The sequence below is a fragment of the Anabrus simplex genome, chromosome 2 (assembly GCF_040414725.1).
Source record: "Anabrus simplex isolate iqAnaSimp1 chromosome 2, ASM4041472v1, whole genome shotgun sequence".
Classification (NCBI taxonomy): domain Eukaryota; kingdom Metazoa; phylum Arthropoda; class Insecta; order Orthoptera; family Tettigoniidae; genus Anabrus; species Anabrus simplex.
In genome coordinates this window covers 876,619,029-876,646,988 of record NC_090266.1, presented here as the reverse complement: position 1 = coordinate 876,646,988, position 27,960 = coordinate 876,619,029, and the positions used below count along the sequence as shown (strand labels likewise).

General features: G+C 37.6%; 1 protein-coding gene across 1 annotated transcript in view; it reads left to right on the top strand.

Moving 5' to 3' along the window:
• The window catches only part of LOC136864532 (lysophospholipase D GDPD1), a 316,094-nt gene that overhangs the window by 205,379 nt on the left and 82,755 nt on the right, over nt 1-27,960 (top strand). The window contains exon 4 of the mRNA XM_068226316.1: nt 25,943-26,163. Within this exon, the coding sequence (XP_068082417.1) occupies nt 25,943-26,163 (221 nt within the window). The remainder of the gene's footprint in view (nt 1-25,942; nt 26,164-27,960) is intronic.

Sequence of the window (27,960 nt, the reverse complement as noted above, 5' to 3'; positions counted from 1 at the left end):
GGACATTGTTATAAGGAGCCGAAAGAGAAATGAAGTGTTGAAAAACCCACTATTCTACAAGTACAGTATCTGTATGGAGGGTGTGGATGACAAACATAAAACTATAAATACAATTATATACCACACCCGCGACTCCACAGAATTACAACAGTGAATGAGTATCGACATATAGTTATGATATAATAGAGTTATACATCAACACAGAAATGAAAATCGTAATGTACTATATAGTTATGATGGTACTTGTAGATTTTTCACATTACGCAGCACCTCATATTATATGGCTAACATTTCTTAACCATTCATGTAAATGTGAGTTACATCTCATGTCCTCACACGAGGTCTTTGACTAAATCATGTCATATATTCAGTGTCAGTAAGTAGCTATCCTCGACGGGCTGAGTGGCTCAGACGGTTGAGGCATTGGCCTTCTAACCTCAACTTGGTAGGTTTGACCCTCGCTCAGTCCAGTGATATTTGAAGGAGCTCAAATATGTCAGCCTTGTGTCTGCAGATTTACTGGCACATAAAAGAACTCCTGTGGGACTAAATTCTGGCACCTCAGCATTTCCAAAACCGTAAAAGTAGTTAGCGAGATGTAAAGCCATTATTATTATTATTATTATTATTATTATTATTATTATTTGTAAATATCTCTCTTTCATGGGAGATGAATGTCTTATTCTCCTTTAGATTGTTCAGTGAATTTAGGAATGCAGTTATGGGGTCGAAAATGGAAAGTAAGACTTGTGTAATAGTTTTTGGAATAGAAAATAGAATGAGAATGTATGAGAAGCTGAAGTGTAAAAGCAGCTCGTATGATATTATTTGATGAATACATCCTGTACATGAAGAACACTGATATTTCATCAATACAAGATATAATAATATTATTCACTTTATGTCCCACTAACTGCTTTCTGAATGGTTTTCGGAGACACTGAGGTGCCAGAATTGTGTCTCATAGAAGTTCTTTTATGAGTCAGTAAATCTGCCGACACGAGGCTGGCGTATTTGAGCACTGAACCGGAATAGAATGCCGTAGAAAAATTGCCACAGAATAACAATCACTTGTGTGTTGTCTGCTTGGGAGAAGGAAGCAGCCTGTATACTGGTGGCCAGGCTGTAATGGTGGAATTCACCAGGGGTGTTATCATAAACTAGTATATTTCTGGAGGTCTGACAGTTGTGTCGTTAAAAGCTTAACCCAAGTGACTGAGTTTTATTTATTTATTTATTTATTTATTTATTTATTTATTTATTTATTTATTTTATTTATCTATTTATTGATTTATTTATTAATTAATTACTTGAGGAGGCCATTTTACAGTAATAGTACAAGTTGTGGTGTACAATTGTTGTATAAATTATTGTATAATTTTTTTCAATTTGGAGCTGTAGCGAGATATGTGTTTACATCCTGAGTAGTGTTCTGCGTTGTGTATGTGCTTCTGAATATTGTTGGAATAGATGTATAGTATTTTTGATTTTTTGAATGTGTAAAATACCTTTAATATGACTGTAGATACCCTTATTATGGCTACTAGTTTTTGGGATCCCGTTGGCTAACAAACTACTTTACTAACTTTCACTGACAAAAACTATTTTATAGCAAACGTATAGAATTATTTACTATAAAATGGTGCTCCTTTTGTATATCTCATTCTCTTAATTACACCTAAATATAACCATATTTTACACATTAAAACTTTTCAAATATAAACAATATAAACAGATTCAGAAATTTTTCTGTACAGTACTCCTCTATGCAGTAAAAGTTATTCGACATTCCACATCTCTTACAAGTACTTCAAACCTTCTTTCTACCAGTTCGGTTCTTTAGGAACTTTCTTCACTGAAATTTTTGAGAGGAGTTCCCCTTGTCCAACCAGCTACACATACAAATCTAACCCCTTCACTTGATCAAGACCATTTCTGGTGCTACATTTAAACATATTTTACCCATATGTTTTATGGAGACAAAGTTTCCAAATATACAATTAGTTGCACTTAAAGTTTATGATAATATCAAATCTGTCCCATTAGGCATACTTGATTGTTCAACATCAGGAATCATGTTTTTAAAGACTTTTTAGGTGAGGTAACCCATAACATTACAATGTTATGCTTTTAAGACTGTAAGTGGATCTTCTTGTGTTGTCTAATTTTATTCTTCTTTCTATGTTTTTTGAATTTGTGCTGACTTTATAAGTAGCTGAAGATGTCTCCAGATTAAGAGAAAAAACATGTCCTACTTGACATAATTGTGTTTTTTATAAGTGAATACATAGCCTGGTATTGAAAAGGGGTGGATTTCTCAAAAAAATCTATAAGATATAAATATTCTCTCATCCATGTCCAGCCATTAGTTTCATTGAAGCAGCAAACAGGATTTAGCAGTTTGATAAGACCTGAAAGTGAGATTTCATGAAATTCCCATGACATACCATACGTCCTTCACAGAACAGAAGTATAGAGCAATAATTTATGTAGAAATTCAGCACAGATAGCAATGGAAAAGACAGTAGTACGATATTTAAGAATCTCTCTTTGCATAAAATTCCATAAAAACCTGCTTGGAGTTTCATATGACTGTTGATATCTTAGCCATGGGACCTTCAGTTTATTGTGGAATCTGAATGATAGGGATGTAATTATTCATTTAAAAAATCCCTGGAAATGTGTTTGTGGGTGTGGAAAATAATTTCTAGTAAAACTTTACTTTGTCCTGTCAGGGTGAGTAGCTCAGGCAGTAGACTGCTGACCTCCTGAGCTCAAGTTGGTGGGTTCAGTCCTGGCTCAGTCCAGTGGTATTTGAAGATACACTAGCCTCAGGTCAGTAGATTTACTGGCATATGAAAGAAATCCTGTGGGACAAAAGTCCAGTACATCAGTGTCTCTGAAAACCACAAAAGTAGTCAGTGGGATGTTAAACCAATACTACTACTATTATTATTATTCCTGAAGTTTTCTCCTCTAGCAAGTTAGATGTAATTTCAGACAAGCCTCTTCCAGTTTGTTCTGTCCATCCACTGTTGTTGGTTCATTATATCATGACAATTCACACATCTTTTCTCAATTTCTTTGAAAATTTTTTTCTCCCAAACATCGCAAGGTCTTCAACTAAGTCTTTTGCCTGTGACAGTCTCTACGTCATTTTAGTTTTGAGATAACTGTTGGCTGGTCTGGTCAATGTTGTTGGTTCCAGTCCAGAAGTCAAGATTGGTATACTTGTGGTCACAAGAATTCCAGTTGGAAAGGGAAACGGGTAACATTTGGGCGTAGATTTTTCCCAGCTCTGAAGATGAAGTAGCAAGCAAGGCAACCTCACACGTGATCTTCTTCCAGGTGGTGTGACTTGCGATGTTATGCATTCAGAGGTCACTCCCAGCTCCATTTTCTCGGGAACTGGTTAAGATGTTTATATGGTTAAACATTCTGGCTGTACTAGTTTTTCCTAATCAAGCAAAACAATTAACTGTAATTTAATTGTGAAGAAGTGTGCACAAGGTAATCCCGCCCCAATACATATGGCATTTAAGTGTTTGATCAGCGCTGACAATAACTCCATAGGAACGGTTTGTCAAACACCCTTGCGTCTCTGATGTTCATAATTATAATTTGCCAAGTTATTTTTACTTTGGTTGTTTAGGATAAAATTTATTATTATTATGAGAAATAAACTCGAGACTTAAAGTTCAACAGCTTTATAAGGGTGGAAAAAATTGTCATAATAAGAAAGAATATTTTTAAACCACATGGCAGTTTGTGAAAATAAACTAAAAGACTAAAACACCTCCAAATTCTTTGAATTTCAAGAACATAACTATTACTCTTCAATTTTAGGTGCCGTTAATTTTATTACCACAACTATTAATATATGAACTCCTGGGATGTCAGCCATCAGTTGAATAATGTTATAAGTTATTTTATTTTAATATAATTTTATAATAATATTAAGTTGTTAAAGGAACTTGGGTGGAAAACTTTAAGTAACAGAAGGGAGAAAACTAGACTTATAGGATTATATAGAGCCTATACAAGAGAAGCAGGGGAGATATCCGTGAGAGGCTTCAGTTGGAAAACAATTTTGGCAGGACTGACCACAAATATAAAATTAGAAGGAATTTTAGCAGAAGCGATTGGGGAAAATTTTCATTCATTGGTAAGGGTGTGAAGGAGTGGAACAGTTTACCAGGGGTAGTGTTTGATCCTTTTCCAAAATCTGTACAGATATTCAAGAAGAGAATAAACAGCAACAGAGAAAATAAATGAAGTGTTAGAGGGCATTCGACCAGTGCAAGTTACTGTAAATTTAAAAAAAAAATGTGTGTGAATAAATTAACTCCATCCCCTGGTGTAAGGAGTTTGGATAGCCAAAGTAGGGGACTGCCTGTAGGGGTGAAGTACAGTGGGGACTTCGAGGGACCTGGGACCGCTACGGTAGCTGTGAAGGCCCTTCAGGAACTCTCAAAAGTGGTGGCAAAAGGGGCTCTGGTTAAGACACAGCAGGTCGTTATGCTACTTAGGTTCCAGAATGGGTAAAAAAAGAGAAAAAAAAAAAAAGTAAATTAATGCAATGTAAAGTTTAATCTTATACCAGTTGTATAGTATCATTTGAAGTAATTCCACATACTGTATATCAGTTGACTGTATTTGTAAGTAGTACAGGAGATATTATAAGTAGAATTTTGTAACAATATAAATTTATTAAGGATGAGCTGTGTGTTTAATAGAAAAAATTGTTAGCGTAAATTGTATAATATTGTATTATAGGAAAATTTTCTTCTCTTGTTAATTTAATATTTAGTGCTTGACAATGATGTATTTCGGTGTTCCATTTGCCACCGAGGTAGACACCTCATTTGCAAATAAAGAGATTTTGATTTTGATTTGATTTGATGTTTTCCCCTGTGAATCACTTCTGAACATGTAATGTATTTTTGACAGTATAGAATAGCACACATCACCTCTACCCATTCCACTACTGATCATGGTCAGTCTCATGAATACGGATATCTCGTGTCATTCAGAGTTTCCAAACTGCTAAAATAACAGAGTTGCATGCAGAGGGTAAAATGTTTCAGTATTTGGTGACATATATGTTCAGTGCTTTTACTCTACCGTCTTACTGCCATCTCTCTCTTCACAGTCTGTGCCCAAGGAAAAGGAGTATGGGAAAACACAGACACAGACAACCATATGAAAAGTGCATGAACAAGTCATAACTCCACAACGAATGGAAGTTTGAAATAACACTCCCTTCTCCTTCAAGTGACTGGATTATACATGCGTTACACCTACCACTTCCTACACATCATCCACCATGCCTTACACATCGGAGGTGATGAGGGGCCGCATTGTAGGTATGTGCTAATGTGGTCGTCCAGTGTCAAATATTGCTGAAGCGATCGGTCACTCAGAAGACACAGTTCAGTTTTTGATAAGAAGGTACCAGGAAGACGGCACGGAGGGGATCAAAACTTGCAAAAAATTGTGGCAGCCTAAGAAGACAACTAGGGAGCAAGAGAGCTATATTAGAAGCCAGAAACTAAAATCCTTTCCTTCCAACTACAGTGCTCACTAGAAACTTAGGCACCGAGCTCGATAGCTGCAGTCACATAAGTGCGGGCAGTATCCAGTATTCGGGTGATAGTAGGTTCGAACCCCACTATCGGCAGCCCTGAAAATGGTTTTCCATGGTTCCCCATTTTCACGCCAGGCAAATGCTGGGGTTGTACCTTAATTAAGGCCACGGCCGCTTCCTTCCCACTCCTAGCCCTTCCTTGTCCCATCGTCGCCATAAGACGTATCTGTGTCAGTGCGACTTGAAGCAACTAGCAAAAAAAAAGAAAAAAAGAAAGAAACTTAGGCCTGCCATTGAGTGCATTAACAGTCCGCCACCGTCTTCAAGCTACTGGCATCCATCACCGAAGACCTGCCAGAAAGGGGGTCCTTAAATCTTATCCCTGAGGATGATCACGCGTGGCTTTCTGCCTCCAGTATCTTCCAGCGCCATAAGACTTCTGGAAGTCCGTTATATGGTGCGATGAGGTTTTCTCATTAGATGCCAATGGCAGGCTATCACTGTGGCGACCCAACAAGACGCGCTACTCTCCTCAACATTTTGTTACTAAAGCACAGAATGGAAGAGTCAGCGTTGGCTTTTGGGTCCTGGTGATGGGGGGTGGATGACCAACAATGGATTACGAGAGTTATTGGAAGTCTCATCTAGGATGGATTCCAAAGAATATACTTAGATTCTAGAAGAGTGTATGCTTCCTAATATCGGAGTTCTCTACCCCACGGAGGATGTGCCTGCCATCCATCTAGTCCTTGATAACAGTAGCGTGCATACATCACACATCACCAGAACGTGGTTCTTTGACACCCGGAAGTGTTTGCATTGAACTGGCGCGCTAAGTCACCTAATCTCAATCCTTAGAACATATAGGGGCATTGATGGCTAGAGAGTGGGAGTCGCAACAAGAACGCACAACTGAAGCTCTCAAGAATCATGTCTTTGAAGTCTGGGAGAGCATCAGGGGACGCCCTCGCATCTGTAGTTCTCTGGTCTCCATTCCTCATGGACTCAAAGAAATTTTGGACATTGACAATTGGTGCTCGTCGTATTAATCAAGTAATGAAGAACCATTCAGTTTCCATTTTCCCCTGAATAGTTTCATTCAATTATTTGAGTGGCTATAAAATTGTTTTGTGGAAATTTTTTGCTAGTTGCTTTATGTTGCACCGACACAGATAGGTCTTATGGCGACGATGGGACAGGGAAGGGCTAGGAGTGGGAAGGAAGCGGCTGTGGCCTTAATTAAGGTACAGCCCCAGCATTTGCCTGGTGTGAAAATAAGAAACCACGGAAAACCATTTTCAGGGCTGCCAACAGTGCGCTTCGAACCTACTATCTCCCGAATACTGGATACTGGCCGCACTTAAGCGACTGCAGCTATCAAGCTTGGTTTATGGAAAACTAGTACATTGTTTATTATTATATTCTACTTATCATTTTATAAAAATGCCATTATTTTTGAGCACAGGAAGGGGTCATTTTATTTATTTACTTTCTTATGAAGGGGTAGTATGTCATCCTGTGGGTTCACTTCTGGCTGGTAGAAGTGTACTAATAAAACACGGGAAATGCCATTTATCCCTACCAAGTCCGATACATGCATGTCCACGCCGTGGCCCCTGGACAACTGGTATACTGCGTGTACACGGCTAAGCCATGTAAGGGCAAAAAAGCGAGTTCCCAACACTTTAAAATGGGGACCCACCAGGTAAGGGAGACAACCTCGAAAGAAAACATCGGCCCTCCAGAATTGCTGGGGGTTGGCGTTGGGCTGACAACCCAATCTGTAAAAAAAACTCTCGTTATGAAATCTGAAGAGGAAATAGCCGGCCTGACCTTTTTACAATGATCTCGTAAACTTGTAAAGGACTTGAGAGTTGGTTCGTGGAATGTTTTAATTCCTTACCAAGCTGGAAACCTAATGAAGTTGCTTGATCAGCTGGATGAGTATCGAGTAGATATTACTGCTTTTCAAGAAGTGAGATGGATTGGTGAAGGAGTGATACAGAGAAAGAATCGCATGGTATTCTACAGATGCCTCACAAAGGATCACATGTTTGGTACTGGTTTTATTGTCAATAAGCAGGTAAAACATCTTATCATGGATTTTCTGGCAAGTTCACATAGATTGTGCAGACTTAGAATTAGGGGGATTATTTCAATTACAGTCTTACCTGTGCATATACTTCAACTGAAGAAAAGAGCTACAAAGATAAAAATTCATGTTATGACGAATTAGGTGAAATTTATGATTAGTGCCCTAGAACAGATTGTAAAACAATCTTTGGGGATTTTAATGCGAAGATAGGAAAGGAAGATGAATAGAGACCTTGTATTGGAAAATGCAGCTTGCATGATATTTCTTATGATAATGATAATGGAATCTGTCTCCAGATAGAAGTACTTTTAACCAAATTCACCTCCTAATAGATGCAAGACACTTCTCTAACTTGATGGATGTTAAAAGTTATAGAGGGGCCAATATTGACTCTGACCACTACCTTGTGGTAGCAACTATTAGAAGCTGAATATGTAATGCAAGAAAGGTACATGGATCCAATGCAAGAAAGTTCAACAGTGCTCAGCTGAAGGAGCCCAAAACTGCTTTGAGATATGCTAACTTGCTTAATGAGGTCCTGACCGATTTGCCTAATAGTGAGAGTATTGATGAAATTTGGAAGAAAGACACACTTAAAAACTGAAAATTAGGTTTTAGGAAGGGAAGAGAAAGTTTGGCACAACAATTGGTTTGATGAAGAGTGTGCACAAGCAACAACCTTAAAAAATGAAGCATACAAAAAAGATGCAACAGAGGAACGACACTCGAAATGCAGTGGAAGAGTGTAGAACTTCCAAGAGAAGAAAAGGAGACAGTGTGAGAGGAAATAATTGGAAGAAATGGAACTGTTGAAAGGGATGAATGATATGAGAGCTTTCTATTAGAAGTTAAATAAAAGTTGTAAGGATTTCTAGCCTAGAACAAATTTGTTAGAGATAAAGTTGCCATAATATTGGGCAGTGAAGAAGCAATACTGCCCTGCGGTGTAGGGGTAGCATGCCTGCCTCTTACCCGGAGGCCTCGGGTTTGATTCCTGGCCAGGTCAGGAATTTTTACCTGCATCTGAGGGCTTGTTCGAGGTCCACTCAGCCTACGTGATTAGAATGAGAAGCTATCTGACAGTGGGATAGCGGCCCCGGTCTAAAAAGCAAAGAATAACGGCTGAGAGGATCCGTCGTGCTGACCAGACGACACCTCATAATCTGCAGCCCTTTGGGCTGAGCAGCGGTCGCTTGGTAGGCAATGGCCCTTCGGGGCTGTTGCACCATTGGGGGGCTGGGGGAGGGGGTTTGGTGGGGAGGAAGCAATGCTAGAAAGATGGGCCCAATATTTTGATGAACTGTTGAATGAAAGTCCAGCTGATGACCAAGAAACCTTCCTCCTGTAAATACAAGAAAATCAGAGATAGAAGTACCGATACCTACTACTGAGGAAGTTGAGCTTACCATTAAGAACTTAAAGAATAACAAAGCCCTGTGAATGGATTTAATACAATCAGAGTCTGTGAAAAGTGCTGGAAAAGAATTTGTTAAACACTTTCACAAACTAGTGGCCAAGATATGGGTAGCTGAAATAATCCCTGATGAATGGAACATAGGCATCTTCTGTCTGATACATAAGAAAGGTGATATCATGATGTCTTCTAACTGTAGAGTATCTCCCTGTTATCCATTGCTTATAAAATATTTTCCTATATTCTCTTTAGCAGATTGGTGCCTTACGTGGAAAATGCGGTTGGTGACTAACATTGCGGACTTTGCCAAGGAAGATCTACTATTGATCGGATCTTCACAATCTGGCAGATACTTGAAAAATGTAAAGAATTTGGAATTGATACACACCATCTCTTCATTGACTTCCGATCAGCCTATGACAGCATTGATAGAAATAATCTCTGTGTAGCAATGGAAGAGTTTGAGATCTGTAGGAAATTGATCACCCTTGTGAAAGTCACTATGGAAAACACTCCGAATCAAATTAAGATCCAGAATATGTTATCAAGTGCTGTAACGACCAGGAACGGAGTTAGGAAAAGAGATTCATTATCATGCCTTTTGTTCAATATAGCTTTGGAGAAAGTTGTTAGAGATGCGAGTGTCAACACAAGGGGAACCATCTTATATAAATCAGTTTAAATTCTGGCATATGCAGATGATTGATTTAATCGCAAGAACACCAAGAGCATTGAGAAAAGCTTTCACAAGCCTCAAAAAAGCAGCAAGAAAGATTAATTTATAGATTAATGAAGGAAAAACTAAGTACACACCCATAACCAAGAAAGACTACCCTAGTGGATCTAACATTAATAGAAATTGGCTCGTATAAGTTTGATGTGCGTAGCTTTACCTGCCTTGGATCAGAAGTTAATTCCAAGAACATTGTTAGTTCTGAAATCCAAAAACGTATACTGTCTGCTAACAAGTGCTATCATGGCCTCAGAGAACATCTGAAGTCTAAGGTGCTGTTCAGGAAAACTTAAGTCTTACTGTATAAAGTTTTAGTAAAGCCTGTATTAATATATGGTGCTGAGACCTGGACACTCTAAAAATATGATGGAAGGCAGCTCGGTATATTCGAAAGAAGGATTTTGATGCAAATATTTGGACCAGTGGAAGAAAACAGTCTCTGGAGAAGAAGATATAATCATGAGTTGTATAATTCATATAATGAACCAAACATTGTTAACTGCATAAGGCCTGTTTCACCAATGTGGGTTAAGCCTTAACCCTGAGTTATACAATTTTTAACTCTGAATTTGACTATTCATTCTGTTTCATCAAGGAGGGTTAATTTTACCTCTAGGTTAAAACAGGAGTTAAGTTAACCCCTAATTTCACCTGGGTTAAACTGTTAAACTTGAGGTTAAAAGCAAAATGGTCGTCGTAAATCATGCGTTTGATGCAGAGTTGCTTTATTTAGAATTGTTGAATGGTGTTCCTGACAGAAATAGGGCTATGGTAAAAAGGAAAGACTTTCAAAATCTATCTGAGGAACAATTTCTGAAGAGATATAGACTGTAATAAACCGTCTTCAGTAAAGTCGTCGATGAAATTCGCGAGAGGTTAGAATACACTATAATGGTCGGAGACAACAAGGGTTATTTTTCTGTCAATTGATTATAATCAGTGATTCTAACCTCCAAATTCGTGATATTGTTGCAAGATGGCCTGACCATTATGTTTTCCCTGTATCCTCCTTGTTTTTTTTTTTTTTTTTTTTTTTTTTTTTTTTTTTTAATTTTACACCGTCAGTCTTCTTGCATTCTATAATGCTTTGGTACTGGGTGGCTAATTAAATTAATAGCAGAAAAATTCGTGCCCCTATTTCTCTTCCAAATTTCTTCCATTTTTCGATCACCGCAATCAGTTCTTTCACGATCACAGAAGAATATCTACCATAGAAATTAGGAAGAAAACGAAATATCACGCAAAAAATAAACAAAAGAATGATGCAAAAAGTGTGTTCATTAATTTTCGATTTTTAGCCACTGCCTCCTTCATTGATAAGTCGGTTGTTTCCGGCGAGTGTTAATACGGTGTTAGCTAACCCTCTGCTGAAATACCTTGGTGAAATGCCTGACTCGTAAGAATAAGTTAAAATATGAACCCTAGGTTAACAAACCTCGGGTTAGAGTATATTTAACCCTGCTGATGAAACCGGGCCGTAAAGATCAGTAGGTTGGAGTGGGCAGGATGTTCTGTGTGATAATGACAGAATGATGAAGATATTTAACGCAGTGCCAGAGGAAATCAGGAAATTTGGAAGACCAAAGTTAAGGTGGGAAGAAGGGGTGAGAGACTATGTAAAAATAATTGGAATCAAGAATTGGAGGGGCTCTGCACTTAACAGGAAAGACTGGGGAAAACTTCTTCAGAAGGCCAAGGCCCACAAAGGGCTGTCGTGCCAGTGGTGGTGGTGGTGGTGGTGGTGGTGGTGACGACGACGACCACTTTCTTACAAAATGCACTTCTTTTGTTTGTTTCATGACAGGTTATTATGATACTGAAATGGCATATGGCTTTTAGTGCCAGGAATGTCCGAGGACATGTTCGGCTCGCCAAGTGCAGGTCTTTCGATTTGACTCCCATAGGTGACCTTGCGCGTCGTGATGAGGATGAAATGATGATAAAGATGACACAAACACCTAGCCCTCGTGCCAGAGAAATTAACCAGTGATGGTTAAAATTCCCTACCCTGTCAGGAATCGAGCCCGGGACCCCTGTGACCAAAGGCCAGCACGCTAACCATTCAGCCATATGAAAATATTTTACTTTTCTTTATTACAACTCACTTATATTTCTTTCGATTGTAAAGAATATTCATTTACAAGTCTTTAAATGGAAGCATTGTCTGTGTCTTTTATTTTTATGTCATTTGTGCTATTTAATTTTTCTCCCATTTCCATAATTATGTTAAAAAAGAATGGTATAATATTTCAGTAAAAGAGTAGGCCTTATGTCTTTAAATGAAACAGTTAACTACTTCCATCTTTGTTTCTTGGGTTCAAATTTGATATCCATGCATATTTTAGTGCAGAGTATATTAATTCTTCTGTTGATGGTCCCTTAAAAGTATTGAAGTAGTTTAATTAAATAGGGCCTATATTGACGAAAATAAGGGTCATTATTTCTTAAAATGGTTGAGCATGATGAATTTGATAATGGAGTCACGGTCGAGACCAGTAACATTTCAGCCAGCCTTCATATACTAGAATTACGAAGAAACTGGAGAATTTGACCCTCACTGAGTTGACATACACAGTATGTCTGTTGCCTTCAAGGAGCTGTGTGGTTCCTCCCCTCATTCCCCTCTCTCTTCATTGTCAAGCCAGGGGGATGTGCGGGCAGGCGGAGAAGAGAGTACCTTCCTCTATGCATGTGTTTTGTTCATGCTAGATATCCCTTACTTCGCTCCCTCTATCTCCCCTCACTCTTCAGATGTTTGCATGTGTTAAGTATCTAGTGGATGTGACGTGTGTGTGTGTGTGTGTGTGTGTGTTTTTTCGAGGGCTGTACTGATTTCTTGCCTGAAATGAATATTTCTGGCCATGAGATACAAAAGATCTCGAGTGTACAAGGTATGTTTTGTACAGGGTAATTGTGGAAGGCAGTGGAAATATTTCATCCCAAAGCATTTGATGAACAGAGTGGTAGAATTAGGAAGCTGCGTGCATTCTATTGCCAGTTTTTGTTTTATGGTATTGTCTGAGGAAATGAAGCTACCTAAGTATTTAAAGTTATTGATAGTATCTATTTCATTGCTTCCAACTCTCAAATGGGCTGTTTCATGATTCCTACTAATCACAAGCCAGCTGTTTTAGTTCTGCTGATGATCAGTCCCATTCTTTAAAATCTTCTTACCAAGGGTCTAGTTTGGCTTATGCCGCTGCTTTTGTTTCCCCCATATCATTGTCTTTGGCAATTACTAAGGCATTTGTTGCTTGGTCCTTCCTTTTAACTGCTTTAATTGCGTTAACATTGATGCTTTCACGGCCCGTAGTTGTAGACATATGGGCTTTTGGGTTTGTGCCATGTCAAGAAGACAGGGGGGAACTCTCTACATTACGCAGAGAACTTTTCTCAGTATTCAGAAGAAAATCTCAACTGTTCACAAGGAAGTCTTCTACAATAATGAGGTTTTGAATTTAAGAATGTTTACCATTGGAGAACTGTAGTGGTACGCTCGTTTGTCACCAGGTGGCTTGTTGTGTGGTGGCACAGAGCTCCAAGCAGGAGCTGAACACAACATTAAGCTCCAATTAAGATGTTCTATCACACCGTGTGTGCTTTAGAAGTATCAGAGAGGACATCAGACAAATTGGGGATGAATGCAGTAGAAGAAAATAGAAACTAATAAAATAAAATAAATGCAATGATAGTCACCAGGACAGAATAGAACTAAGCTGAAGAACGGGGAAAAGAAAAATTATGGATTGTATGTATGTGTCTCCATGTGCAGTGTGTGGATAAAAGGTGAGAACAACTGATAAAGGTCTTCGTTGCAATGGTGATTGCAAATGGTGGTTTCACTGTGAGTGTATGAAAGTGTAGAATGGTGATTAACAAAAATACTCGAAGGATGAGAACCTAAAGTGGAATGTAGATGGGTTGATTGTCAGCCAGCTATTAACCTCACTACCTTGCTGTCAGAAGTCATGGAAAATGTACAAATACATTTCAAAGAGATGAAACAAGTGCAGGTGGAAGAAATGCGGAGAGTAAAAGAGGCAGCTGAATTTATGAATGAACAGTATGAAGAATTTTGGCATGTAACCAAAGTAGTTGAAGTAAAATCTGAGGAGCTTTGAAAGGAGTGAGTAATAAAGTTAGAGATGTGCTAGATGATACTGAAGACATTAAGCAGTATACCAGAAAAAAATAATGTATTAATTTCTGGAGCACCTGAATCAACAGAAGAAAATGTCTATGATGTAGTAGTCAAAATGGCTGCTGTGTTGGGTGTGAATTCGCAGGATAGCAATATTGATATTGCACACCGACTACCATCTAAGGGGTCCAAACAAAGATTATTGTAGGATTTATAAACAGGTGGAAAAAAGAAGAAATAGTGCAGGCTAGAATACAGAAAAGAACACGGAACACCGTAGAGCTTGGTTATCAGTGATCTCCACAGAGAATCTATATCAATGATCATTTATAACTCTACAATTACATAATTGCAAAGAAATGCAGGAACCTAAGGCAGAAGGGTAATATCTTTGCAACGTGGACCAGAGACTGTAAAACAGTGTTCTCCCTAGGACCTTTTTAATGGGTGCACCACCCGGCTGTTTCTGCAGACCGCCCAGCTAACATTACCTACATATGTGCTAGTTACGTAATATGAACACACATTTGAGTCATCGGTTGTTTTATATTAAAATATAAATACTGTGCAACAGTTTATTTAAATTATAAATATTCATTATTCTCAGCATTATTACATTGGAGTTTAAGTGTTTTGTTTAACTGTCACGTAGTGGTGTGCGTGAGCGTCTTTTGGATCAGCGTGAAATCGCATGCGAGCACTCGGCTCAATTCCGTATGATGTCACAAATCCTCACAGCACTCCACAGCAACAGAGTGGCAAGCCCGATGATACGCGATTATGAACGAGCAGAAGAACACTAAGAGTTCAAAATTCTCTGTTAATAGAATTAATAATGATTATAACAAATTCCATGCAATACAAATGGAAGAAATACACCGTACAATATTGGCCAGGATCATTAGAGATCATTATAAGAACGAGATAGTGATTGTGATATATAGTAGCATCCTAAGACACAAAATTCTAAATACATTCTCTCAATATAGAAATACATTTACAAAACTGTCTGTTGCAGCAGCATTATTAAGGCATGCATCCCGGTGTGATGCTTGGTACCGGCATCCTCCCAGTCAACTTGGTGAAGTCATTAACAAGGAAGGGGAGTTAGGGATCGGAATAACTTACCAAGGGAGATGTTCAATAAATTTCCAATTTCTTTGAAATCATTTAGGAAAATGCTAGGAAAACAATAGATAGGGAATCTGCCATCTGGGCGACTGCCCTAAATGCAGATCAGTATTGATTGATTGATTGAATGTTATACTAGTAATAATGTTGTCTTTACGTCCCACTAACTACTTTGGACGGTTTTCGGAGACGCCTAGGTCTCGGAATTATGTCCCGCAGGAGTCCTTTTACATGCCAGTAAATCTACCTTCAAATACTACCGGACTGAGTCAGGATCGAACCTGCCAAGCTGGGGTCAGAAGGCCAGCTCCTCAATCGTCTAAGCCACTCAGTCAGACAACATCACTAGCAGCTACAGAGAAATTACTGACATTCAGTTCTTCAGTACTTATTTTCATGAAGTGGCAAGGTGAATACCACACTAATGTTTAATGAGATTATCGTAAATTAAGAGTTAACTGAGTTTGGGGTTGTGTTCATTATTTTGTTCTTGATTTGAAATATATGTACTGTACTTCAGAGATATTGAACCATATCATTGTCTTGGAGTCATTAAGCACCATTTTAAACACACTTCCTTCGTTATATCACGATTTCATTCCTGCTAGTTTTGTTGTTACAAGTAATTTTACGAATGGTCAGAAATACCGACGCGTATTCCCATGGACTCTATACCGGAGCAGTGTCCATTTCCAGGCATAGGACTCAACTTGAGACAGACTTTCTTAACTCCACTCGATCACTAGCTCATTACAATGTTTTACCGAATATTTGGTATTACTAATTTGCTACGGCAGCCATTTTGACGTAAAATATCGATCTACAATCGAATATGAAACACAGGAATTGATAGAGTATGTATTAGTGTTCAGTGTCACCAACATAGTTGTTTTTGAAGCTGGAAAATGTATAATGTCCAATAACGGACCAACTACTGTATGTTGGTATTGCAAATCAGTTTGTTTGGTGTTCTTTTAGTTTCTTTAACATTTACTACTACTAAGATTGAACTTCAGTTGATTTATAGTTCTGATTTAATTACATGTTAACTGTTGTTAACGTAAGTGTTTTCTACTTGTGCTTTACTTTCTAATTCATCACGAATATTGGTTTTACTTTCAGTTTCAGGCGGGAATGATCTAAATTAACTGCCTGTTTCATTTCTTTGTGTTCTTGACGCCAAATTTTGTGTTCTCAAAATGAGCAGGAAGTCTAGTCAAACATCTACTCTTCTAGGTTTCTTTAAGAAAAAGAACCTGGTAAAAGTAATAATTCAACATCAGATGAGATTTCCGAAAAAGGCATTTCTGAGGCCGGCTCATCTGGTGAAGTGGAAATTATTCAAAATGAAAAATCACAAGTGAAACATTGTTCTAAACACCGCTTATCGGGTATCAGCAATGAAACGATTTACCTGGTTAGTTGTGAAAGAAAATGGTATGTTACGTTTCACATGTATAAAATGTTCATTGAAGAAACCGACAAAGAAGGAAGTGACTTGGGGACTTGGGTGACTATACTGTGTGCAAGACTTCGAAAGGAAACTAGTTGACCATGAACAAAGCAAGCTGTATACCGATTCTTGTTCAAACTTAAGTGAAAGACATGCATGTGAAGAACCTGGATTTGGGCAAATAGAAAAATCAGTTTCTGTTTTAAACAATTTACAGATGGATGCTTTTCTCGGAGCCCTAAAAGCAATGTATTTGTTGGCAAAAAATGAACTACCACACGCTAAATTATACGGAAAATTGCTCAAACACTGCGAGACTGTGGGTTGTACATACTTGAAACCTTAATATCTGTGATAATGCTAACTACACTTTAGAAAGAATAATGCAGGAGTGACTTGTTGTTATAGCTTCAGAAATTCGATGTGAAGTATTAAAGAACATACATTCAGCAGATTATTTCAGTGTTCTGTGTGATGAAACTACAGATACTTCCATACTGAAGCAACTTATTGTATACATAAAATGTTAACCAACTTAAAAAAAGAGGTTAATGTTAGTTTTGTGTCAACCTACAATATCATTGATGGTAAAGATGACACCATACAAATAAATTAATTGAAACTATTGAAAATTTAGGGTTAAAAACTTGTAATTTGGTAGGTTTAGGATCTGATGGGGCAGCTGTCATGATTGGTAAGCAAAAGAGAGTTGCAACACTGCTAAGAGAAAAAACAAATGGACTCATGGTAAACTGTCACTGCATAAATCACAGATTGGCACGTACTAGTGCCCAGGCAGCAGCTGAAGTGCCTTATTTGGTAAAGTTTAATGATATTATAAGACAACACTTTTTCTTTTTTTCAAAATTCCTCAGTCAGGATGGCTGGTTTAACTGAAATCCAGAATATCATGGACAGCCCTCATATTAAACTAAAAAAGGCCAGTGAAACTAGATGGTTGTCTCATGACTTTGCTGTACCGTCTCTAAGAAGATCTATGGTGAGTGTTGTTGCTGCACTTGAGAGTCCACTGAAAGGATTGATATTGCAGCTGAAGGCTTAAACAAGTGCATGAAGACATACAATTTCTTAGCTGAAATTATGATTCTTTCAGATACACTTACCTCTTCTGTGCACATTGGCTAGAGCTTGGCAAATGCAAGATATTGACTTGACAGGAATTGAGCCAATCTTAGAAGCAGAAAAACTCAGCGTCTTACAATTCAAAGACACTCCAGGAAATCATTTTGAAAGTCTCAATCACCATCTTGCAGGTGGTCAGACTTCCACATCACTTATTCAGATGTCGATGTTGTGACCTGCAAGACAACAATTTATGACAAGTACATAGATACTGTTATCCAACATCTAGAACACAGATTTCCAGATATGCTCATCATTTTCTGCTTTTCAAAATTGTTTAATTCAAAAAGTCAAGATCAGAATTAAGCTTCTGAGTTGATTCTTGATTTCTACTCTAAAATGGGAAGCCCTCCAGTCATAAATTACAATAGTGCTTTACTGAAATGGTCTGTTGCAATAAAAATGTTCCAAGGAGAGTCCTACGTCAGGTTAAGACCTAAACCAATAATGATGAAGTTAGCAACAACATGTGAGGTTAAGGAATCTTTTCCTAATTTAGCAAGACTAGCTGCTATTGTACTGTCCATACCTGTGAGCACAGCTGAATTTGGAAGGGATTTTTGGCTTTGAAGAGAGTTAAAACCTGTTTGATTTCAGTAGAGAGACCAGATTCAACAGAATTCAATTATGGAAGAGCTGCAGACAAGTGGGCTTCAAATGAGAAAAGAAGAATCAACATATATAGAGTGCCATGCTAAAAGTAAATTTCAATTTTGTAATGATAGAAAAAGAAATATCTTATTTTGTCTTATTCGTGATAACAGTGAAATAGTTGAATTTTGCAGTTCATGTTTGCCTCTCTGATATTATTGTTGATGCCTAAGGGGAATAGATTGAAATTTTATCATTCATTTTTGAAGTAGTATTCCCCCACCCAGCTACTTATTCCTGCCACCCGGCTGACAAAAATTTCTGGGGAGAACATTGTAAAATATATATCTGTGAGGTGAGAGATGGTCCAACCTTGCACATAGGGAATGAATGCAAACTAAATGAACTGAAACGGAAATACTGCTAATGTATTTTGCGAAGTGCTTCTAAAATTAACATGGTTTAAATACACCAGTGTTCGGAGTGTGCAGCTGTGAGCTTGCATCCAGGAGACAGTGGGTTCGAATCCCACTGTCAGCAGCCCTGAAGATGGTTTTCCGTGGTTTCCCATTTTCACACCAGGCAAATGCTGGGGCTGTACCTTAATTAAGGCCACGGCCGCTTCCGTCTAACTCCTAGCCCTTTCCTATCCCATCGTCGCCATAAGACCTAACTGTGTCGTAAAACCACTAGCAAAAAAAAAAAAAAAAAAAAACAGTTGTTATTGATAAATTAAGCATGAAGGAAGTAGGCTATGACAACATACAAAACTACCAAAGAGAGCGAATATCTCGGGGACATGATTCTAATGAGGTACTGAAGTGCTTATACATTAATGTACGTACTATTAGAAATGAGTTTGATGAGGTAAAACTAGTAATAGGTCAGGTATGCTTCCCAGATATAGTAGTCATCACTGAGTTTTGGTTAGAACGTATTGAGGTAGATTCTTTTAATATTTCGGGGTTTAGGTTATCACACGTATCAAGACAGGGAAGAGGAGGGGTGTGTGTTAATGTACATGGCTGTAACATTATCAGTTAAAAACAGTAAAGCAGTGAACAAATACCATAGTATTCTTCAGTTAGACTTAACGAAACATGATCAAAATTTTACTGTAATTGGATACTATAACCCAACAAAAAGTAACGTAATAGAATTCATGAATGACCTAGATTGTGTACTAGAAGGGAAAATAAAGAGAGATACTATTATTATAGGTGATGACAGCATCAATTGTCTTGAAGGTGGACATTATAAAACTTATCTTCAGATGTTAAAATGTTACAACTTTGAAATCTAATAAGATCTTGCCTACAAGAATTACACCTTCATCTTCAACATTAATTGATCACATATTCACAAATATCGCTTCTCATAGCTATGGTGTTTACAATATTATTAATGATTTAAGCAATCACAGTATCCGAATAGTAGATATGATTAATAATTCTAGTAAAATATCACACTCAGTGGGAGAGATAAACTCACAGAAAAGTAGAAAATTAAATTATGCCAGTATCAATCATTACTTCACGTATAACCCTTAAACATATTTTAACAACTGACATAAATGAAGCCTATGACAGCCTGTGCCAGTTTGTTAGCAGTGCAATAAAACATTCAAACTTGAACATCACACAAACTCCAACAAGACAAGTCTCCCTTAAATCTTGGGCAACTTCTGCATTTCTTAAGCATATAAATGAAAAAATAATTTATATGCAAAAACAAAATATAAAAATCCGTTAGCTGAAATAATAGAACAATATAAAGCATGTAATAGATAAGTAATCAAAATGAAGAGAGAACTTAAAAAAACCAACATATTAATGTCATAAAATTGGAAAGGGAAACAGTTATAGGCAATTGTGGCCTACGGTTAGGGACATTCTTGGAAAATCTACTGACATTCAAGAGATCTCTGAATTGAAAGTGGGAAATATTACTCATACTTCTAAAAGGGATATATGTGATAATATAAATCAGTATTGTATGAAAGTGGTGCAGAGAAGCAGTGGAAAATCTCCTGCCCCCAAAAGAAATTCCATTTCTTGAGAATTCACCTTGTCAGTCAATGTTCCTTAAACTGGCTACAGAAACTGAAATTGTAGATATTATAAAATACTTCAAGTACAAAGATAATGTTAAAGACAATAGAATCAACAATGTCTTTTTGATTATTATCATTAATTGTCCCTAGAATTGTCATTAGAAAATAGAGTAGTACCAGACAAATATAAAATCACTAGAACTATACCAATTTTTAAATTGGAAATTACAGACCAGTGTGTATCTCTTCTTCCTTTGCAAAATTACTCCAATCAGTAGTAAAAGTAAAAATAATGGATTACCTAAAATCGTGTAACTTTTTCATTGATACAGTTAATCATCCACTCTCGTTGAATAAGTTAACAGCAACAGGAATATGAGGAACTGCACATAGATGGTTCGAAAGTTATTTAATAGCAAGAAAACAATATGTACTCTTCCTGATATTTATAAATGATACAGGAAAACTGGTACTATATGGTAAATTTCTGTTATTTACAGATGATAGTTTCCTTTTTTATGAAGATGACACTGAAGAACAAATAATGGATAAAGTACAAAGAGATTAGGTTAAGCACTTTCAAAACCAAATGTACGTTTTTTCTCAGACCATCTTACGTAACAACCTCTTTAAACAGAGTAAAATTTAACACTGAAATTATAAAGAGAGTTGGTTAATTTAAATAGTAAGTTCTTATTCTGAACACAACTTTATGCTGGAAAGAACATGTATCCCATGTAGAAGCTAAGATCACTGCTGTTATAGGAGTGTTGAAAAGATTACAGAACATACGATTAACATCACAGCATCTTAGAAACATTTATTTCTTATTCACTCGCATTTACTTTACATGAATGTAATTAGGGATTCGTGCATTAGAGAAATACTTCAAAGTACTTGAAATACTTCAAGAAAGGGCCATAGGATTAATTTATAAATACAACTTTATGAAATGTTCCATTGAGATATACAGGGTCACAAACATCTTACCTGTCAGGAAGCATAAGACATACTCTGAAGCACTACTCATGTACAAATTAAAAAATAGTATGATCTCCATAAACACTGACATTAGGTACAGGAAAGACATTCATAACTATCAAACTAAGTCAATAGATCAGATATACACTGGCCATGTATTCTCTTCAAGGTATGGAATAAAAAGCACAGCATTTTCTGCCGCAGCATCTTATAACAGATTGCAAATTCGGTTATGGAGTATTAAACAAATTTCACTATTTAAGAAGTCTGTCTTTAGATAATTTTTACAGAAATATGTAGAAAAGTATTCATTATTATTGCCACAGTTAAATATAATTATTAATTTTCTCCAGTGTACTGCCAACAGTGTTGTGATCAACATATATTATATTAATAATATTAAATTTTTTTGTTTCCATGAACAGTAAAGCCAAAATACCGGGCGAGTTGGCCGTACGGTTAGGGGCACACAGCTGTGAGCTTGCATCTGGGAGATAGTGGGTTTGAGTCCCACTGTCAGCAGCCCTGAAGATGGTTTTCCGTGGTTTCCAGTTTTGACACCAGGCAAATGCTGGGGCTGTACCTTAAGGCCATGGCCGCTTCCTTCCCACTCCTAAGCCTTTCCTATCCCATCATCGCCATAGGACCTATCTGTGTCCGTGCAACATAAAACAAATTGAAAAAAGAAAAGTAAAGCCAAAATTGTAAAGTGCGGCCTCTGCCTCAAGCTAATAGATCATTGGGACAATACTCAGAATAAATAAATAAAATAAATAAAAGTATGTGGAGAAAACCAGAGGAGGAGGATGATGATGGATGGGGGCATAACCGGTGTACACACGTTATGAAAGTATGACATAACACAACTTGGAATGAACCAACTGGTAATAATGAACGTACAAATTTGGAAAACACCGAAATGAAATAACAATATGGAAAGGAGAGGGAAGAGAACTACCTACACACTGTTTTTATATTATGCTTGCCAATTCTGTCTGTGGTGTTGTGAATGTAAGGCAGGTAGGCAGTTCCCTTAATTTCTTCTTTTTGTGAGCTTTGCTTAGTTGTCCCTGTGAGATGCAGGGTTCTATGAATCCGTACATCGTTGTAACCATTACCCTTGAACGTGACATTCACTGTGTCCATCTCCTCCTGGATATTTGATGGCTCACAAATTCGTGACACTCTCGTGGTGAGTGTTGTGAGAGTGCCCTCTTTTTTTTTTTTTGTGCCTGATCGTGGTGAGAATCCGCATGGAGGTAGCGATTTGCATGAGTCGGGTTACGATAGATGGTAAGTCGTAAGGAGCTGTCGGTTTCTTTCTTACTAGAACATCCAAGAAAGGAAGGCATCCGTCCGACTCCATCTTCATAGTGAATTTAATTGATGGATGTTGCTGGTTCAAGTGAAAAATACATTACATTTCTCAGGACCTTCTGTCCATGCCACAAATGTGTCGTCCACATACCTCCACCAAATCATAGGTGGTTGCCAGCCATTAAGGATTTACATAGGTAGTTCTCTTCCCTGTCCTTTCTATATTGTTATTTCGTTTCGATGTCTTCCAAATTTGTACGTTTGTTATCACCAGTTGGTTCATTCCAAGCTCTGTTACGTGTTATAGTGTCATACTTCCATAATTTGTGTACACTGGTTATGATCCCCTGCCCCTCCCACAATGTCTCGCATCATTATCATCCACTAGTTTTCTCCACATACTTTCTTCCCATTCTTCAGTTCTGTTCTATTTTATCCTGGTGTCCTTCATTGCATTTTTTTTTTTTTTTTTTTTTTTTTTTTTTTTTTTTTTTTTTGCTAGTTGCTTTACGTTAAAAATTAAATAATTGAAAAAGAGGTTCAACCTATTCAATACATAAGAGAAAGAAATGTAGTGATTACCGGTCCCATTTCTAATTACTATTAAATATGATTACCGGTCCCATTTCTAATTACTATTAAATAAGAATGTAATCACTACATTTCTTTCTCTTATGTATTGAATAGGTTGAATCTCTTTTTCAATTATTTAATTTTTAACGTTAATACTTTCAATACAGAACAATGAAATTTTTATCTTTAGTTGCTTTACGTCACACCAACACAGATAGGTACAGGAAATGGCTAGGAGTGGAAAGGAAGCGGCCGTGGCCTTAATTAAGGTACAGCCCCAGCATTTGCCTGGTGCGAAAATGGGAAACCACGGAAAACCATTTTCAGGGCTGCCGACAGTGGGGTTCGAACCTACTATCTCCCTAATACTGGATACTAGCCGCACTTAAGCGACTGCAGCTATCGAGCTCGGTGCATTTATTTTATTAGTTTCTATTTTCTTCTACTACATTCATCCCTGATTCGTCTCACGTCCTCTCTGATACTTCTCAAGCACACACAGTGTGATAGAACATCTCAATTGGAGCTTAATGTTATCGTCAGCTCCCACTTGGAGTGCTATGCCAGCATGATCAAGCATATCACTACAGTTCTCCAATGGTAGAGCATTCTTAAATTCAAGCCCTCATTAGTGTAGAGGACTTCGTCGTGAACAGTCGAGATTTTTTTCTGAAGGGATGGAGCAAAGTTCTCTGCGAAACGTAAAGAGTTTCCCCTTGAAATGAAATGGCACATGGCTAAAGTGCTGGGAGTGTCCAAGGACATGTTTGGCTCGCCAGGTGCAGGTCTTTTGATTTGACCCTGTAGGCGATCTGCGCGTCGTGATGAGGATGAAAATAATGTTGAAGACGGCACATACACCCAGCCCCTGTGCCAGCAAAATTAACCAATCATGGTAAAAATTCCCGACCCTGCCGAGAATCGAACCCGGGACCCCTGTGACCAACGGCCTGCACACTAACCATTTAGCCATGGAGCCAGACAGTTTCCCCTCGTTTTCTTGACACAGCATAGGCCCAATAGCACGTATCATGTCCGCTTTAATTACTTCATTTATAACACAGTAACTAAGAGAACTGGGAGCAGACAACTTCCTGCTGGACTCCACTTTTTGTTTTAAACCAACCAGGTCACTCTTCCCAGATTTGCACCCAGCTTTTGGTTTTTCAATATAGTTCAATATATAGGTCTTGTTCAAGGTTTTTCTTCTAGCACTTCCTGACATCTTAAACATATCCATATATAACTACATTGTATGTGGTCGTATACCTTTTCTTTGTCCAGGAATACAGCTATTATTGTTGTATTACCGAGCGAATGTCTACGCAAAGTGGGTCACATAGCTGTCTACTTGCATTCAGGAGAGAGTGGGTTTGAATCTAACTGTCCGTAGCCCCGAAGGTAGTTTACCTTGTTTTCCCATTCTCGCACCAAACAAATGCTGGGGCTGTACCTTAAGTCCACGATTGCTTCCTTTCCAGTCCTAGAACTTTCTTATACCATCATCCTTATAAGATCTGTCTATGTTGGTGCAACGTTAAAATGAGAAGGAAATAATAGCAGTAAAAATAGAATAGTGTGCTATTTCTCTTACAGCACTTTTCAAAGAGCATCTTTGTTGCAAAAATGAGATGTATGGTAAATATACCTGGTCAATGTACACATGTTGCTCTTCCTCAAGTTTAGGTTCAATAAATTTACTGATTTTTGTTTGCCAGGATGGAATCTTACATATTTAACCCATTAAGGAGAAGGAACGCTACCAGCGATCACCTTTTTTGAACAATGGAATGGGTATTTCATTATCTTCCCAGATCTTGTTCAGAACTCTGTATATCCATTGAGCTGGGTTCTCCAAGAGCTCTGATCATGTCGACACTGTATTCATCCACCGAATGGATTTGTTACTCTTTCTATTCATTGCTGTTTCAACTTCCAGTCTGGTCAATTTCTGCTATATTATTGCTTCCAGGAATTGGAGGAACCCGGTGGGTTGTCACTATCATTACGGTTAAGGCAGGAATCAAAGTGCTTTCTGAACTCCTGTAAGATCTGTCTCTCATCTTTTGTTCATTGGGGAGTTCTACTGAGCTTAAAATATTGATCAGCATCCTTGATAAATGCCCTGAATTCCTTTCAGATTTTCCAAATTCAGTCAGTTTTGACTTATATCATCCCAGATGTAGCAATGAATAGAGTATAGGTTGTTGAACTAGTTTGAATTGGCTATTCCTTTACTTTCACAGAAATCCAGTTAACAACTCCTATTCATGTTCTCCACACTTTGTGAGTACGTTTCCATTCACTTCCATTCTGTTTCCTTTCCTTGTATGAACATTGTCCATTAGTACCTCACAATTCAACATCACTCGATGCCTTTTAAAACTTCCCTTTTACTTCCTCATCTAATCCTTCCTAGCTTGAATTACCATGATCACCAAATGTTCATTCATCACTACATCATTGGGATGATGCTTATCAAAAACTGTGTTATTTGGTAGAGTTTGTCTTATAATTAATCTAGCATTTCATGGGGGAAATACTGCTTTTTGATTGTTGGAAACTGAGCACCTACTGCTATGTTGTCAGTGTCTCTTAAAAGATTCTGAAATGAAATTTGAGGGTTTTTCTAGTGTCTCTTTCAGGGATTATCTTCCATGAATAGTGAGTACTGTGTAATTCTGTAAAACATTCTTCTCCATTTATGACCTCCATTCTTATTCATTTCAGATTATACATTCATTGGTTCTGGTCGAGAGGAAGAACGTAGATTTGTTTTGCTCCAAGAAGTGTTCCATAACTTCCCACAAGTTCCTATTAACATAGACATAAAAGTTGATAGTGACATCCTCATCCAGAAAGTTTGTGAATTGATTGTTCAGTACCGGCGTGAAGAGTATACAGTATGGGGCAATTTCAGTGATTCTGTAACCAAGAAGTGCTACAAAGTGGTGAGCTTATTTGCATCTTGTAATTAGTATGAACTTTTGGTTGCTCTGTTAGTAGTACGTGTTTATTTGTGGGGAAATCTTGTGTAATATTTAAAGGTCAGTCAGAAACAATGTGAACCGGGTATGTGAACGTTAGAGGATTGGCCATACTGATAAATAATTAGGAAAAAAATTTGATATCTTCAGCCTTTGTTATTTAATCAGCTGCTGAAGCCAATCAGTTTATTTCACGGGCGAATTCAAATAGGCTTTGCGAGGCGGTGTTGCTAAATCTGAGACTGACTTGAGAGCACCAATCCAAGAAAATCTTTGCCTAAGGAGGGATTTGAACTTGAACCTCCCAGCTGACAGGACCATGTCATATCAAGTATGCTACAGTGACACCGGCTGAAACTCGCACTGTGTTTGTATTTGATACTGATTTCTCGGCATCGGCAACTGCTAGGCAATTGGACATGTGTAGAAATGTTCGTTAAACAGCAGCCATGTGGTATGCACACACTGGACTCGGACTCACATTGCAACATAGGCCTCCTTCGAATGGTGGTCTCAAGCTGATCTTAAGCCACGTGCTGATTTAGCACCACCTCACAAAGCCCATTTGAATTTGCCTATGAAGTGATTTGGTTGGCTTACTTCAGCAGCTGATAAAGTGACAACAGTGTGTGATATCATTTTTTTCAAATTATTTATCAGAGTGACCAACCCTCTATTGCTCAAATACCCGGTTCATGTTGTTTCCGACCTCCCTGTATATGTGCTGCACCAGGAGTCTCAGTATGTCTTGGTTAATTGGTGGCTGGTTTACTGAAAGCTGGATGCGCATGTTCATGTTTCTTCTCAAGGTTTTCTTCCCCTGTCAAGTAATGGATAGAATAACATTGTTGTTATAATTACAAAATGATAAGCAAATAACTTCTAAAATGGTTAAAAATTATTACTGTGTATAAGTTACATTAGTACAGACAAATTACCATCAGATTTGCATTCATTACAGTGTTAACACTTCGTCCCTTCAGTAAATCTGGTGGTAAATTTTAGAGTATTAGAGAGTTTGTTCCATAGGAACCATGGTAAGGTTGTGACGTTTCCAAGTTTATTATGCCACTAGTCTACCCAGATTTATTTGCATATTATAGACAATATGGTGAAACGGAACCCTAATACAACTGGATTTGACCAATTAGAAAGTTGTCAGTTCAAAAATTGAACTTGGCTCCATTTCCATTGAAATGTCTTTTTATCACTGGTGAATATTGTGTAATTTGAATCCTTGGAGGAAATATTTGGGTAATTTAAATTTTATATACTTTTGGGACTACACTATTCACATTTACAGTGTTCATTCTATCAGTGTTTGTAACCTTTTATGAAAAAGAGATGTGCCAATGAAATTTAAAGAAACCATGTACCCTTGTGCATACCGTAACTAGGGCCCAGATTTTTAAAAAATGCGTATGCAAATACATATTTTGAAGGTTAGTGCATGTTTTAAATGTAAGTGCATAGGCCTATACAGATATATTTTTCTCTTATGTTTGATTGATTATCAAAGATTTCTGAACAAAATGAAAAATCGAATTAACTCTATAAGATATGTTGTACATCCCTTGACAACACAAGAAGCCTTTCCTGATCAAAGAAAGTGCTTTCAGTGTCTCAAAACAAACCGGTAGATGGATAACGACGCTTTTCACAACAGCTATTTCCTTCTTTCTGACATTCCTTTTTCTTTACAGTAGCCTCCCAAGGTTTGCTTAAACAAGTGTGTTCTTCTGTTAACTTACTCTTCGTCTG